General features: G+C 47.9%; 1 protein-coding gene across 2 annotated transcripts in view; it reads left to right on the top strand.

Moving 5' to 3' along the window:
- Positions 1-17,964, top strand: part of TMEM163 (transmembrane protein 163) — a 36,164-nt gene that overhangs the window by 12,724 nt on the left and 5,476 nt on the right. The window contains exons 1-5 of one of the 2 annotated variants that reach the window (XM_032944498.2): positions 372-1,552; positions 7,938-8,057; positions 12,336-12,379; positions 14,961-15,052; positions 16,091-16,187. In XM_032944498.2, coding sequence (XP_032800389.1) covers positions 1,489-1,552; positions 7,938-8,057; positions 12,336-12,379; positions 14,961-15,052; positions 16,091-16,187 — 417 coding nt within the window. In that variant the 5' untranslated portion in view covers positions 372-1,488. Of the gene's footprint in view, positions 1-371; positions 1,553-7,937; positions 8,058-12,335; positions 12,380-14,960; positions 15,053-16,090; positions 16,188-17,964 lie in introns of those variants that run through there. The other variant, XM_032944491.2, reaches the window with a different exon arrangement.

Here is a 17,964-nt window from a genome sequence, read left to right as displayed (position 1 = left end):
CTGCCACTGCTGCTGCCACTGCTGCTGCCACTGCTGCTGCTGCCACTGCTGCCACTGCTGCTGCTGCCACTGCTGCTGCTGCCACTGCTGCTGCTGCCACTGCTGCTGCCGCTGCTGCCACTGCTGCTGCTGCCACTGCTGCTGCCGCTGCTGCCACTGCCGCTGCTGCCACTGCTGCTGCTGCCACTGCTGCCACTGCTGCTGCCGCTGCTGCCACTGCTGCTGCTGCCACTGCTGCCACTGCTGCTGCCACTGCTGCCACTGCTGCTGCCGCTGCTGCCACTGCTGCTGCTGCCACTGCTGCTGCCACTGCTGCCACTGCTGCTGCCGCTGCTGCCACTGCTGCTGCTGCCACTGCTGCTGCTGCCACTGCTGCTGCCGCTGCTGCCGCTGCTGCCACTGCTGCTGCTGCCACTGCTGCTGCTGCCGGTGTAAGAGCCATGAGAAGATGACACACGCCGCGTGTACACGCACCGGACGTAGCCACTCGGAGGACAACAACACTAAAGACTAAAAGCAGTTCTCAAAAGCATTTTTAACAGCGGGCGTTAAAGATCCCCTTATGCCCTTCGTTTTGCGTGCGGGCATTAGGGTCCAAATTGGTAGACTAATGCCCCAGGTCACTAATTACAAATTAAACTTTCCCACCTGATTAAACAAAATACATTTGAAATTGTGTTTGATAATTCACATCTGTATGTTCACATCTCCTGGGCATCTCGCTCACCCAAGCATTATACAAGACGTGCTGTTCGCAGGCACATGTTGTCTGCCGAGTACTAATGAGGGTCAACTCCGTTTAGCTTTTGAGATCTGACCAGACCGGACACATTCAGGGATCGTTAACAACCCGAAAAAAAACCATTGGGGAGCTAAAGGCTCGTGCCCAAAGAGGAGCTCCGCTTCTGCCGAAGTGCAGCAAGGCAGCAATTAGAGCGGCAGAGACGACCTTTGTGAGTGCGTCACTCGGTGGAGCTGGATCCAGTGACCCCCGTGCGATAGGTCCATGCCGCCGGAGTGAACGATTCGGAATGCAATTTGTGCGCGCGTGGCAAGCGCTGTTCGCTCGTTGGTGCAAGGCCCCGAAGAGAAATTCTTGGAGCCCGGGTGTCAATAATATCTCCCCCCCCCACCCTGCTCGCGCTCAAACTTAATAAGTACACAAACGCTGCGAGGCGGTTACAAGAAGAGTAAGCAAGCGAGTAAATAAATTAATAAGTAAGCAACTTACATAAATACATCAGCGCCACCCCCCCCCCCCCCGGCGATTCACTCATCTTCTCGCCGGTGCCATCTCTGCGCTTCGTGGCGCGCGACACGCGGCCCACGAACGGGGAGGCAGCCCGTTGTCTCGAGACCAACCCGGCCAAGCCTCCCGCGTGAGCGGCTGTGGATTGGCGCTGCCGGCAGCCACGGCGACGAGCGAGCTACGGGCTCTGAGGACAAAGCAATCAGGAGACTCCAGCGGCGGCGCGTGCACCTGGCACCATGATGCTGAAAAGTGGCGATAGCAGAGCGCGGTTGTTTGGGGAGGAGAGCTTGGAGAGACTCGGTGAGTGCACGTTACGCACCGGGTGCACAGCGCAGCGCGCAGTTCCACTCGCGCAGGCACCTTGTGAGTGTGGTCCGGACGTTGCATATACGAAGGAGGTGAAGGTGCACACCTGCATTGGTCTCCGAACGCGTCCGTGAACACAAGGCAGATCTGAAACACGGTAGGACCACTACCTCTGCCGTTGCCGATCATTGTTTTAACGCTGTGGGCTCACACGAAATTGATTTTTCCAAGACGGAGGTACTCTGCAAACCTACCGGCTACCTTCAGTGATTTGTTCATGAAGCCATCCAGATATATAAAAACAGACATAACTTCAATCGAGAAGATGGGTACAAACTGAGCAATCATTGGAAGGACGTTATTAACCAGGTAAAGTCTTTACTGACTGTGATGTTTCCATCCTACCTGCCTATGTGAGCTGTTATTTCGACTCTCTGTGTCTCTCTATGCCTCTCTCTTAGATCTCTCATGCTCACATGTCCGCTGCATTGCACTATCATGCCTTTGGATTGCACTTTCATATTCACGTGTCCTTTGGATTACACTCTCATGTTCACAAGTCCTTTGGATTACACTCTCATACTCACATGCCCTTTGGATTACACTCTCATACTCACATGGCCTTTGGATTACACTCTCATACTCACATGCCCTTTGGATTACACTCTCATACTCACATGCCCTTCGGATTACACTCTCATACTCACATGCCCTTTGGATTACACTCTCATACTCACATGCCCTTTGGATTACACTCTCATACTCACATGCCCTTTGGATTACACACTCATACTCACATATCCTTTGGATTGCACTCTCATGCTCACATGCTCTTTGGATTGCACTCTCATGCTCACAGGCCCTTTGGATTACACTCTCATACTCACATGCCCTTTGAATTGCACTCTCATGCTCACAGGCCCTTTGGATTACACTCTCATGCTCACAGGCCCTTTCGATTGCACTCTCATGCTCACAGGCCCTTTGGATTGCACTCTCATGCTCACATGCCCTTTGGATTACACTCTCATACTCACATGGCCTTTGGATTACACTCTCATGCTCACAGGCCCTTTGGATTACACTCTCATATTCACATGCCCTTTGAATTGCACTCTCATGCTCACAGGCCCTTTGGATTGCACTCTCATGCTCACAGGCCCTTTCGATTGCACCCGTTGGGTTGCACTCCCTCGTCGAGGAGGTCGCTCTCCTTTTCCACAGTTACATGCTAATTGATCACGTTAACATCATGCTAATTATCACGTTAACATCATGCTAATCTCCCACATTAACATAGCTACTTCCGTGCCCTCGTCGAGGAGGCTGCTTTCCTTATTTTCTACAGTTACATGCTAATTTCTCACATTAACATCACTAGCCCCGGCCACTTCTTTATGACCCTTGGGCTACACCCATTTCAAACCTTTTAAAACAGTCTGCCTCAGCAGCAGACCAAGCTTTCCCACCTGATGACGGACGCTTTTGTTGCGCCCGAAACGTCGTGATTTATTTTATTTTATACCTACGTGACTTTACCGAAAGAACCAAAGAGTATGGATTCCTGCAGTCACGAAAGTTTCAAATCAAGATTTGCATGAAAATTAGATTACGCACGCCACTGCTGGCAGAAGGCCATCCGCTAGACCAGTGTTCTTCACTCATTTTGAGAGGGGGGGGGGGGCACTAACGCCGATAAGACATCATCAACATGAGTGCCGCCACAAATTTTAAACCATTGGGGGTTTGACAGCAGCACGATAAAGAACACTGCGCTAGACGGAGCTCTAGAGATGTCTTGGGAGAGGTGGGAATGCCCACACTCTACTCCACGACACGCGACCTGGTGGGTGGATTGAGGTGGACTTGAGGGCCTTGTCCATCGTCTCAGCTGCCGTGCTGATGGGGTGCGATGGCGCGTGTGGTAGGGTGATGCCGTACCTGTAATTGCAGATCTTTGTTAGCCGCTGAGAGCACATTGGGACCAAAAATCTCGTTTGAGAGGAGACCTGGTTCACATTGGTAATGTGAAACAGCAAATTACACGACGTGTAAACAAACACAAACGTGCACATAAAAAATACCATGCGGAACATTTTGAAAACAGAATTAAGAATCGTAATTTTATAACATTTGTTGTTATTGTTGAAAAGTGTGCTAATATTTTTGTCGTGGACAGGACACATTGGCAGACCTTTGTGCGTGTGTCAGCCTGGTAGCGACTACATATGTAATAACATTTGCAGTGGGCAGCGTTTACAAACACCACCTGTGATTTATAGACCCGTTAAAAAATTTACAACGAACACCAAGGTTTGACGGACAGCTAAGTAAGTCCACCACGAGTCGGCCTGAAGTGTAATTCGGTGGACAACTCAAGTCGGTAAAAGTTTTGATTACAAATCAGGCCGGGCAGTCTTTCCCGGAAATCCTTCCGAGTAGGACTTTCTCAGAAATTCTCGCGAGGAAAAGGTCAAGAAAGGTGAAGACCGTGATGCTGACAAACTGAATCACGGGGACGCAGTGCTGAAGGTGCCTGGGGCGGGGGGGGGGGGTAACTCAAGCAGTCGACAGCGCAGTTCTGTGGCTCACTAAGGCGCAGTGTAAGCAGGTGGTACTGACAAGTTGAATAACTGCTTTGGATTCACAGGATACATTGCATGTCGTCTTTTATTATGGTGTAATGTTATTATGGTGTAATGTTATTATGGTGTAATGCTATTATGGTGTAACGCTATTATGGTGTAACGCTATTATGCTGTAACATTACCGTACTGTGGTTCATGATTACCGAAACCTCACTTGTCCTGCCCCAGCACAGCGTATGATTTAGCGTTTACCAATGTTTAAAAACATCATCAAAAGAATGTGGAGAATTCTGACGAAGTCTCCAATTTCAACATACATGCTTACATAGGATGACGTAATTTATTATATGACGTGAGGTGGTACAAATATTAAATGTGTGAATGCGCATGGAGTTATCTAACTTCAAATATGACCATACGTTGAATTGCACCCCCAAGTGTCGCTATTTTAATTAAATCAACTGAATAATAATGATTATTATGGTTCAATAGCTAGTGTCTCCTTGCTCAGACAAGCATTCTGACCCAGTGGTGGAAATTCCACATTCCCATGGCAAGATCTAATCCATCAACGCGATCAACACTGTTGACTTGGAAACAACGAACGACTCATTTTCACCGCCGCACAAAAAAAATGTACAAACTTTTTTGCAATAGCAAACTTTAGAAAAACATCGTGTGCTGTATTATTAGATTGTGGTCACAAAAAATAATCATAATAAACCAGGAATAATTTGTTTAATTGCAATAAAAAACTCCCATCAGCCAATGGACGTCCTGATAAACGTTTCCAAGAGGCAACCGCTGGATGGGTTTCCAGTTCTCCGAGTCTCGTTAGCAACGGGTGTACTTTTAGTCAAGAGTAATCTATTTAGTTATCCAGGTGAACATCGGTGAGTGTCAACACTATTTGTCTGGGAGATCATGCATCATGATGTTTGGCCAATTCCTTATAACGGAGTGCTTTAAGCAGGAACTAATCTGGAGAACACAGAGATAACCCACAAGGTTACAACCCTCAAAGGTCCGCACATACGGTTTTCATGAACCCACTTGCTGTCCTGCCATCTTTCTGTCACCTCACATGTCAGAGGGTTATGGAGTTTTACATATGTGTGTGTGAGCTACAACCCCCCCTTGATGTTTCCACAGCGATGGATCATTGGCGTGTGCCACCAGTGCTGGGTGGATTTAAATGCAACGATTTCGCGGGGGGAGGGGGGATGTGACGAGGGGGCATGTAACGATTGGGGGGGGGGGGGGAGTGCCCTGGACAAACTTTATGACTCCCGTTGTTCAACTATATCCGGTAAACCAGTACCCCTTTTCAGAATCGGTGAACGGTTACAAAAGTCAGGAACCGCCAACCGTTTCCGAGTGTAATTTTAGTAATGATTGGAACTTGCACCATTTGTTCCGACTGCCGTACCGGAAGATGGCATTGAACTGGCGACCTCTGGATTGCGAGTCGAGTGTGCTGACCGTTACACCACCGTGGCAGCTCCCTTCGTTTTATTGGTAAAAAAAAAAAACTGTGATGCTTCTTGCTCCAGATATTTTTTATATGACAGGCCACTGGGTTTTATTTTTTTTGCTGTGGTTACAGGTTAACTGCAATTTTTTTTAACAATCCTAATTATCACCCACATATATATGAAGCCAACCCATGATAGCCTCATTGGCACACTCTATAATCGGTTTTGATAATCTCTGCACGGATGACTGCACAATTAACTGATTCTTTTTTATTTGTTTCATCTGCTGCCTGGCAACAAAAGCCGATTTTCAGGACAATTTGTGGGTTATTGCCTTTTGATCATAGATTAAAATTATTTTTTATGCTCATGATATATATTGTTCGGGTCGCGTGCCAATGATTTTCTGAAGATCACAATGCAGAATATGTAAATTTATGATGGAATTTTGGCATATGGTCCAATAGATTGTAAGCCACAGATGAGACATGATGAGCCAGAGACAAAAAATATCCCAGCATATATTATCTCATTCATGTGCATTGAAGGGCCATTACTCAAATGATCACCTATATATTTACTTATTTGTGCACCACTGCCAATAATAGTTGGTAACGCCAAATTTTTACCTAAAAATATATATCTATTTTTGAAGCGAATCGTGACATCTCATCAAACTGCAGTTGTGGTACAACGTGTGCATCATAATTCGAGACTGTTTGGCTCTTAAGCAGCTTGGGTCATTTGACAACCTTCATCCCAAGCACCCACTCATTAGGAAATGACTTTGAAGCACGCCACTTTCGTACATATCTTGTTATAATGGAGAGGTGGAAACACCACTTCTGTACGTGCACGGTGTAATGTCACTCCACTGCTGGACGAGGGCCTCCGGAAATCGTGTTGGTCGCGTGATGGTCATTTGACCATACTTCACCACGCTGGTCAGTGGGGGCCGCTGAGGACCAGGAAGCATGGACGTGGAAGCATAGAAATACAGCACAACCGGGGTTACTATGCACTGCCCTCTGCTGTTGACATGGCCTTCGTGAGGTTACCGTGTGTTCTGGATTATCAGATGCTCCGGCAAGTAAGACGCACCTCAAACTCGTGCCCAAGTATCAGTAACGTTACATAAATCTGGTCACACACACACACCTACCAGAATATAATACGTTTGTCCAAGTTGCTATTTAAAATACAGGAACGAGAGTGCGTCTTATAAACGAAATAAGGTACTATGGGCTGTGCGGGAACTCTTAATTTTATTGGCATACAGTATACTGTATAAGCAGAACTTAATTCTGTCTTTACACGTACATATATTCGGCCATCAGCCTATTGGCTTTGCAGGCCAATATTAGCCAGCAGAATTCGTTTAAGGCAAGAAAACTCTGCACCGGTTTCGACATTTTTGGTCTCATCAGCAGTCGGCCTTGTTCAACAAATGCTGTTGGTTTACCAGACGTCGTTGGCCAGAGCACGCCGTGACTTTAGACGGGGGAGCGGCGTTCAATGCAAAGCAGCAATGCCGTGGACACAGAGGCTGAGTTGGTTTGAGGGCCTCAGCATCATAGGAAGAGCCTCAGAGTGTGCAGTCTAACATGTTGCAAATATTATATATAAAATATATTAAAAAAGGTATTCGACTCAAGGTTGAAAATCATCAAACATACATCACTCACTACACTCATGTCTTCTAACATTTCCATGCCCCCCTAGATTTAGCTCCTGTGGCAAAGTCATGAATGATGTCGTCATTCTAAGACTTCAACATTTCCGATGGTCGCGTTACCGTCGCTTAACTTCAACATGGAATGGAGAGCCTAAAGCAGAGCCTACAAAACATGAGGGCCTACAAAACATGAGGTCCGAAGGCCTTATTAGCCTCTGGCTTAATCCGGTCCTGCGTGTACTGACTTGTTATTATTTTCACAGTACGTTCGTTGAACTCCTTTTGCACCGTACGTAGCCATCCGCGCTCATCGGAGGTGCGGGGAAAGGACAACCAAACTAAACACAAGAAGCATTTCTAGAGAATTGAGTTTGTCAATCTAGATGATGATGATTTAAAGGTGCACAACTCCCAGTGGCTTCGCAATATCGGAAGGAATGAGCGTTCCAGACGGCCGCAGAAGAAGCGCATCTGAAAGAGCGCGATGCGGTGCCCTCCTCTGTTCGGTGGAGCCGTGCGATGGTTGTTGATCTGTGCCATGGTTGTTGATCTGTGCCATGGTTGTTGATCTGTGCCATGGTTGTTGATCTGTGCCATGGTTGTTGATCCGTGTGGCGGTTTCCCTCCGCGGTGCCGTGCAGGGCTGCTGGAGAGCAGCCAACGCCTCAAGCCGCAGGAGGCGCAAAACTACCGGCGCAAGGCGCTCGTCATCTCGTGGCTGTCCATCTTCATCACGCTCGCCCTCGCCGTCGCCGCCTTCAGTAAGGATTCTGAGTTGGGGAGGGGGGTGAGGCGGGAGGGAGTTGGTTGATTAGTTGATCACAACGATGTGTAGCGATAACATGTGGTTGGTAAGCGTGCACTACCAATAACTGCATACACCTTAGCCCCATTAGGGCCACTGGGGGAGTTCGTACTAGTGGCTGGTTGGCTATCACTTGTGGCTGGTTCATTAGTACTCGTGGCTGGTTGGCTATCACTAGTGGCTGGTTGGCTGGTGCTAGTGGCTGATTGGCTGGTAATAGTGGCTGGTTCATTGGTACTAGTGGCTGGTTGGCTATCACTAGTGGCTGGTTGGCCAGTTGCTTAGGGGTTAGGGTGTTGAATACACAAACTGCTTACACCAGTGGTTCTCAACCTTTCTGGGATGGTGGGCTCCAGTGCAGGCCACACACCCCTAATTCTGCAAAGAGGGCCCACGCCCCAGGTTACGAAGGCCACAACACACAGAGGGTGACTGGCAGGTGCAGCATCCAAGCACCACCGCGCACAATGAACCCTCATTAGCCTGATGGTGAGGCTAACATCACGGCCTTTGTCTCCCTAATGCTGACGTTTACACACACCAGGTACTCATTTAAGACTGACTCAACCTAGTGGAGGTCCAAAACCTGTTCACAAATGACTCGCCACTGACGTAAACCTTGGCCAGGAATCGAATTCAGACTCTCGGTTTCGTAGGACAGTGTGCAAACCACCGCTTCACCTTCTCATGTTAATGCATTAACAAACATATACGTACTGCACAAAGTACACATCCACAGAGCCCTCTATTCCCAACCGCACGTAGCACAACGAAACGAAAGTCTTCCTTTTGTTTCTGTTTTCCCGTTGAGGCGAGATCACTCCAAAACCCAACAGACCGGATGGCTGACACCCACTCACCAAGCGCACCAACCGTGCAAAAACCCCGCAGTCACGTTTGGAATATCAAGTGCATGTGGCTGACGAGCGTGAGTTTACGCGGACACTTTTTCCCCATTCAAACAATCATAAGATGTTCCCTACAGCTGGTGAGGAGCCAAGACGTCATCCCATTGTGAGTGCATCTCCTGCAGGGTGCTGGTGCTTGGGGTCTTGCGCTGCGAAACTGCAACTTGCCAGAACCTAATGTCATAATTGTCAGGATAAATGATGTACCGAATATGTGGTGCCCCTTTTGTTGAATGAAGGGCTTCTCCACCCCGTGTGGGTCGTGGTGGTTACTTGAGCGATGAGGCTTTCCGAGATAGATCGATAGATATAAACATGAATGTTTTTTTAATCGGTACAATTCCAACTTGCGCTTTCTCAACTGGCTGGCCACTCGGCGTGCGAGGATTCACCCATTTGTGAAATTAATTCTTACGCTCGTGATGCAAGCAACAAATCATGCATCTATTAATTGATATGCGATTTATCGACATTATATGGAAATTATACGCAAGGCAAAACCATATTGAGTGTACGAGAAAAGGCAGTACAAGTATAAAGTTTAATTTATTTAACGAGATGAGAACTCAAGAGACCAGGCTGCATCTCATTTACAAGAGTGCCCTGGGTAAACGAAATGGTACAAACAATGGGGAAAAAAACAATCAATTCTTAAAATCGGTTTAATTCGTGATTTCAACTCTGACAATTCATAAAACTGCAGGGGGGTACAAATCCTGAAACGTCCACTGGTGAAGGGGCCTCACCGATACAACGCACCACGTGTCGTGCCACGTTGATGCACGGCCTTGCCATTTCGAAACTTCACCATCTCCAGTCGTCGTTTTTATTGTTCTGTTCGTGTTGTTTTTTTGGCTGTAGCCAGGTTTCCAAAAGTGTAACCAGGTCCCCATCGAAATAAGTACTATTGCCCAATGTGTTTTACCTGTCCCATTAAACCCAACGGAACCTGAGGTGGCATGACTTTCGCGTTTCCAATTTTCTTGTGTCCAATTATGATGGTTATCTACTGGACATCTGTGAAAAAGAGCTTTATAGCTCATCAGCTTCCTCCGGTATAAATACATATTCTGATTCTGAAATGAGTGAGGTTGTCAAATAAATCACTCGTATTGGTCGTACAAATACATCGGTAGCACTAAATCGTTCTTACCCTGGGTGGTACCGATTTCTGTTCTAGCCCATGGACTAAATTCCAGGGATGGCCTCACTGCTTCCGATGCCCGTGGAGCGTGGTCACGACCATGCCGGGATATCACATGACGGCTGCCTGCGTGGGTTGTATTTTTCAAGCGACTGGGATGAGATTTGAGGGTGAAGGCCTCGCTCCCCCACCCATTAACCCACCCACCCACAGACTCCCACTGTGGTCCCTGGTCGGTCTCCTACCCCCCCCCCACCCCTCTAGAAACTTATTTTTGCTGCCCGCATTGCATCATGGCACATGTTGATGCCGGGCAAGGCTCGCAGAACACAACAGCTTAGAATAGCTCACAATCGAGATGTGCTGGAAAGTAGAACAGGAATACTGCATGTAGGTGTGTGTGCGCACGCCAATGTGTACACAGTTGCACTTTATTTATTACACCATACAAAAATAAGATACTCTATTGGCAGTGATGTACATCATTACCATCATTAGGTACGGTCTTTTCACTGCTGAATGAAAATCTATCTCGGGCTCTCGCCATTACCAAATGGCGCTGCGATGCCAAAGTTCATCTCATGCCGGAAAATGAGCTTAGCTCATCGCCTCATTCCTGTGATAGTCCTCTCGAGCATGCTCTCTCCTTTGCCTGCTATTCCATCACCAGGCTCGTCCTTCTAACAGTGATGTGGCCTGCCTGCTTTCTCCTTTGCCTGCTATTCCATCACCAGGCTCGTCCTTCTAACAGTGATGTGGCCTGCCTGCTCTCTCCTTTGCCTGAATATTCCATCACCAGGGTCGTCCTTCTAACAGTGATGTGGCCTGTCTGCCCAAGCCCACTTTATTTTTCCCAACGGTCTATATTATTTCTCTGATTTGCTTCCCCCCTGATCAATGGGCGCTTCTTCCTGTCTCTCGTGTTGTACAGGCACGCAAATATAAAGTGAAAACAAGACACTCTCATTGTTAGTCATTAATGCTGCCTTAAAATATAAAAAATATATATATAATAGGCTGACGTTTCTGGAAATTGTTCTTCTTCAGAGTAGAGAGATGCCAGGGGCTTCTCTGGCTTTTTATTGACTTTTGTGTCACACTCCAGGTGAATTATTTATGAATCACCGATTATCTATGTATGTTGAACTTCGTTGGCACCGTACGTAGCCAGTCGTGCTAATCGGAGGTGCGAAATATATATGATAGGGATCATGCATTATTGAGTACAATATGCTAATATATGAGGCCACGGTGTAGAATTTTTATTTTTATTTTGCTTGCGTACCCCTTCCAACGCAACAGGACCGTCAACAAATACGATTTGGCATTGCGTTAAGCCGCGTGCTCCAAACGACTCACTCGCCACACACTCACCCCGTCATATATCCGGGTGCCACATCAACAACCACGTGCTCACGGCAGAGCGCTCGCCGTGGTGGGAAGAGCGCGCGGCTGCCCCCCTCCTCGCGAACGACGCGTGCACGAAACCCATCCGCATCTCGCCGAGATTCATTCGTCCACGTGCGTCCTACCGCTGATGGACGACCCTGCCACCTGCTCATGATTGCACATATTACTCTGATTAGTGGATGTGTGTGTGTATCTGTGTGTGTCCGGGAAGTGGAAAAGCAGCGGTGTTTAGCGCTATGCGCTTTTATACCGGTGACCCGAGTTCCATTCCCGTTCGCAGTACGACAGTGGCGATTGTTTGAACCGGTCCCCTGGGTCTCCCTCCCGTCAGTACTCAGCCTTAAATGAGTACCTGGTACAATGTGTGAACATCAGCACTTGGGAGACAAAGGCGGCCGGGCGTGGAACTGGCCACACCACCCCTGTTAAGGCTATACTGCACTGGGGATCTTTGTTTTGTGTGGCGAGCGGTAATATTGTGGTGTGTACAATAGGCTACACATCTGGCCGGCTATCCGTGTTCGGTTTACGGCTATGGCTAACATCAGTGGCGCTGGATGTCTGAAGCTATCCTGGGCCTCCCTAAGGATGACTCAAACGCGTACCTGGTGCGATGTCTAACGAATCAGCACGGGGCTGGAGAGGCTACGGTGGCCGGGCGTCGGGACAAAGGCGGCTTGAGGCTGCTGACCTTATAGGTGCTGGCTGGCAACGATTGCCTCGATAGTCCGTGAACTGTCAAGGCAGTGTGCACCATCTGTTCTCTTCACAGCGGTGTCTGCTATGCGCTCCAGTGCGTCAGCGTTTGGATTTGGCGTGAGTACACTAATACAGAGCCACAGCCAAGCACAACCACAGTCCGTACCCACACAACAACACGAGCACAAGCCACGGTTACGGGGGTGGGGAATGATTCGCGGAGGGAGCGGGCTGGTGAAGAGTGAGCAGACAAGCAGTGCTATGAAGCGGGCACCTGAGTTCGAATTCCGGACATGGTTAACGTCTGCGACACCTGAACCAGTCCCTCTCCCTCTTCACCAATGGCTAACTTAGGATGGTGAAATATGGTCAAACAAGCCTCAATGAGAATTAATGCACCAGTGGATTGACAAAGCACTGTAAGTTATATATATGTTTCGTTTTATCATATAAATGCCACCACATCTCACGATAGTGAACAAGCAGGGAGTTGAATGGGATCTCGGATATTAAATTTCTCCCCGAAAGCTGCCAATGTATTTCATCATCAGCACGCGGCCACACTCTTCCAATTCCGCCTGGAGACGAAGCGGAGGCATCACGAAGCGCGCTGGGGTGGTGACTCCTCCCTGGGCTCATGCGCGTGGGACGCACGGGGCAGAGTGGCAGCTGGCCACACAACTTTGTGCAGTCGTGTAGCCGCGATCCCCAGGGCTACTAATGGATAAGGCTCTCCATGGCTACTGTTAGACACAGGTATCCATGGTTAATGTTAAACATGGGGGAGCCAGAGCAGAGTGGTCAGAAAATGGAAAATTGTCGCGTGTACTCATGCATTGTGAATACGTGCAACAAGCATTTTCATGTGTGCAGTAACTGTCGAGAATAATGCGCTTTTAAGCAGCCTGCAATGAAAAGATATTCATTTAAAAAGTAATATTCCAATAGAGTTAGCTGTAATCTGTAAAAAAATATTACTCTAAAAAATAATGATTCATAACTCACTCACCTGCCAAGGGCAAAACTACCTCGAGGCAATGATGATCATGCGTATAGAGCCATCATCACCGTTATCGTCAGCCACTGTCTATCCACTGCTGGATGAATGACTCCACAATCCACGTGTGAAATGCAGAAACTTAAAACCACTGCGTAACAACACAGTCCTTGAGGATAACTAAAAATAATCGTGAGCGTTATTGTAGAGAATATAAATGACAGAGTTTATGAAGCACAATGTGCCAGAAGGGTCATTGTCTGTAAGAATGGCAGTTCACCAGCAGTTCCTACTGCACATCTGTGAAAAAGGTCATCGTATCTCATCGGATATCTCCTTGATAGATACAGAGATTCTGTTTAGATTCAGACAAGCCTGACTGCTGATTAGACACTGCGTGTCAAAACCCGTGCTTGGCTTGTCTTGAATAAAGTTTCTGAAATGATGCACTCCCAGGAGACCTTGGCTGTTGAGAAACATTTGTTTACATAGAGATGGACACTTTAAGGAGATTTATTGTTTCACTTGTTTATTTCAATATTTTTTAGGAGATGTGCGATGTGCTGAGAGAGACACGCACGCAGAGAGCACGCGATCCCAGCTCCAGTTCTAGCGCCAACGCATGTCAGAGTCAGAATATTTATACCGGCGGAATCCGATGAGCTATAAAGCTCACAGATTTCCATTAGGGGCGGGTCAGAAGGTTACAACAACAGACACTGCAAACACACGATAGTAGTGCAAAGTACAGAAAGGTAAACAAATCACCTAAACATTCAAAACAATCTAAACCATTCCCATCATACCAGGCAAAGCCCACTGAGGCATTAACTTATTTTTCAGAAGCGACCTGGTTGCAAACGATAGTTCCCCAAAGTTGCTTATCGTGTGCAAATTGACAGCAGCAAAGTAATGTAAATAATCTCAATGCATGAATAAATGCTCCACCTATCTTTGTTTAACAGTCTTCTCCGTTCCAAATGCAGTAGGAATTAAGTCGTTACACGCTTTACGTGCCAGATGATTACTAAACTCGTTGCACGTGACGGAGAGACAATGCTCTTTACTGTGTCGTAGAAAGTAAAAAGCCATACAGGCCTCTCGGCTCAAATTAGCATGGGGCATTAATAATCTCCGATTTGCACGGTTGGCTATGTACGGTGGAAAAGAAGTTCAACATACTGTACATACATCTCCATTAAAGTAAAAATTAATACTTGTTATCAGGCACTCTTGCGAATCAAGTCAATCACGCATGCGCCCAGATCCAGGAGTGGAAATTACATATTTCTCGGGCCAGAGCCAGTTTATCCACAGCACCACGACTGTCAACTTCCCACACAACAATGCTCATGTTGACTTAAAGCTTTCGTGACTGCAGGAAATCATATTCGTTTGGTCTGTCGGTAAAGCCATGTCGATAGAAAAATAAATAAAATATCACGATGTTTCCCTTTTAGCGGTGCAGCTCTCTCGCTATGTTTTCACCTGATGACGATTGCTTGTGTTGCAATCGAAACGTCGTGATATTTTAAAAAAAATTTCTATCTACGTGGCTTGACCGAAAGACCCAAAGAATATGCTCATATTATCATCCGCCTGGGTAACGCCACATTCTCAACGCCCAGCGTTTCAATATCACCACTGATGTCGTTGTTTCTCTGACATGAGCCCCCCCCCACCCCGCCTCTCACCGCACAGTTCGACGCTCTACTCGACGTGCTGTCCTCTGCTATCGTGGCGTGGCGCTACAGCAACGCGGCGGCCGTGCACTCTGCGATGCGGGAGTACATGTGGGTTGGTGTGCGTGGTGTGCGTGGTGTACGTGGTGTGGGTGGTGCATGGTGTGTGCACGTGCGTGGTGTGGGATGTGTGCATGTGCGTGGTGTGTGCATGTGCGTGATGAGTGCACATGCGTGGTGTGGGATGTGTGCGTGGTGTGGGATGTGTGCATGCGCGTGGTGTGTGCATGTGCGTGATGAGTGCACGTGCGTGGTGTGGGATGTGTGCATGCGCGTGGTGTGTGCATGTACGTGATGAGTGCATGTGCGTGGTGTGGGATGTGTACATGTGCGTGGTGTGTGCATGTGCGTGGTGTGTGCATGTACGTGGTGTGTGCATGTACGTGGTGTGTGCATGTACGTGGTGTGGGATGTGTACATGTGCGTGGTGTGTGCATGTGCGTGATGTGTGCATGTGCGTGGTGTGGGAAGTGTACATGTGCGTGGTGTGTGCATGTGCGTGGTGTGGGATGTGTGCATGTGCGTGGTGTGTGGTCTGTGCGTGGTGTGTATCATCACTCACAATTCATGACCTTTAGCACCATCACCCGCATCACGACCATTATTATGACCACCACAATTACCATCATCACCCTCCAGCTCATCATCATTCTTATTGTGATATTTTGAATAAATAATTGCAATGATGATGGAAGTACAATTGCCCCTGTAGCTTGCGTATACGTATTTGATGTGTATTTATTTTACCAGAAAAAATATGCGCTTCAGGAAATTCGATAAATATATTCAGCTACAAGCGAACATTATCAGAGTAAAATGCAACCGTGCAGCAAATGTTACACAATTGACAAAAAGGGAAATATTTACCTTGATGACAAGTTGATGGAAAGGCTCATTGTCCTTTCCTTTCAGCAAACAGACGTGGCTTGCATGCACACCGCTTACACACTGACGTACAGACACACACACATGGCCAGGATATTGCATTACTGGCAAGAGGGTTCATGAATCCGCCAATGCAAACGTTTATTTAACCTCTTGTTGTCCGCAACGCGCGTGGCACCCCTCATGCTGCTGCCACCGCCGCAGGGCGTGCGTGGTGCTGGGCGTCGTCTTCATCATCTCGTCGCTGTGCATCGAGGGGAAGGCCATCCACGACCTGGCCGTCAAGATGCTCCCAGACGTGGTGAGGCCCTCGCGGAGGACTCGACGCGCTCGGCTGCTCCGCTCCGCTCGACGCTCCATCCGACGCTCTTGCTCCTCTGAGTTTCGATTGGCTCATCAAACCGAGCGACGGGGACGAGGGCCTTGGCCGTCGGGTGCTCAGCTCGATTGGCGTACTTGTTGGGATGAAGCAAGTAGCCGTGGGTGTCTGCGTCTAATCGTAGACGTGGGTTGCTACGAGTCGGTGATCATGGCGACGACTGATCCCAGCCGCCCGAGTTCGATCCCGGGCCAGGGCTAACATCGGTGGCGTGTGCCCACCGGCGCCTTCATCAACTCGCATTGACCAGCGTGGTGAAGTGGAGTCACAGAATCCCATGACGGACACTGCGTGGAGAGGCCTTCATTCAGTAGCGGCTTGAGAATGGCTGGAATTTTAAATAGCGCTTGACACTGGGATAGGCGTGACGTTCGTATTGGGATCATTCCACAGTTGTCTGTGTCGCAGCGTAAACATTGGCACCTGCATGCGGATTAACAACACCCTTGCAATGTCGTCCGAATGCCATGCAAATTGTAATTGGCAGTGCAATTTAAACTTCAAGAGGATTCATTATCGTCAAGTGAAACCTGCTGGAGTCGCGTATAAACATCGCCACACGCGCATTGCTTCTTGCGTGTGTGCCACGTTTCGTTAAGGGAGAGGGGACGCGATGGAATGATCCACGAGGTACCCGGTCTGAACTGTGAAGTCCGATTTCAGCGTCTGAAACCCAGAGCTACCGCTTGTCTCTTACAAAAAATGAATTACCCAAGGCAACTAAGGCAGAGGGAGACACACACGTGGTATGTCTTTAATCTATCTTGAAGCATTCATTCGATGGTTTCTGTTTGAGTTCCACAACAGTCGCCATCGCCACGCTGCCTGATCAAACACGACTTTTCAGAAGCGTCACTGACACCCAGATAAACATTTGGAGGGAACAATTTGCTTCAGTGTTCATAAAAAGTCAAATCATGCCAGGCAATATAATTTATAGACCATACCTGAAGTTTTCATCGTGTATCTAAAAATATACGTGAAAGAATGTGTCTTTTGTCGGTTTATTTAATCTTCTGATTTAAATAAAGGATCCGACGACTATTTACAATTTTACGTTCATGAAAGATCTGGAAAATGGTCTGAAAAAAAGCGGTCGTGTGCAAGTGTGGGGAAGGAAACTGGCCATCCCCGCCTCCCCCCTCCGTACTTTGGGACATTCCCTCTACAATCGGCTGCCTTCAGCCCCTCCCAACAGCAGTGACCCCAGACGGAGCTTCCCAGCGAGCGTGCTCAATGGGCCTCACACCGGAGCGCTGCGGTTCGAAGTTCAATTCGAGATAGAGAATTTACGGCTGTTCCCCCCCCCACACTTTTAATCCCCGCGAGTTGCTATCTCGAGACAAAGAATCAGTTCGGAATTTTCACAGGAGAAGCACGGCTCGACGCATTAGAGAGTGGCCCAGAGAAGAGATTTTTCGCGTAACCTTTTCAAACGCCTTCAAGTCGCGTCTTTAATCTTGTACAGAGAGCGCCCTTGTCCGCGCACTGCCACGAAGTTATCACGCGACTGAAACATTGATATGGCAAATTCTCCATAATCGCGTTTTTTTTGGGTTAGATCGCATAAGTATACGTGTGTTGCACGCGATCTAACCCAAAGGAAACCTCTATTGTGGGTAATATTGGTCGCGGAAGCCTACGTGTTAAACAATTAAAATTCTCACAGCTGGAATTTAGCCGAAGCAAGTGCATAACT

The sequence above is a fragment of the Petromyzon marinus genome, chromosome 4, assembly GCF_048934315.1.
Source record: "Petromyzon marinus isolate PM22_M1 ecotype Great Lakes invasive population chromosome 4, UKy_Petmar_22M1.pri1.0, whole genome shotgun sequence".
Classification (NCBI taxonomy): domain Eukaryota; kingdom Metazoa; phylum Chordata; class Hyperoartia; order Petromyzontiformes; family Petromyzontidae; genus Petromyzon; species Petromyzon marinus.
This window is presented reverse-complemented; position numbering and strand designations above follow the sequence as displayed.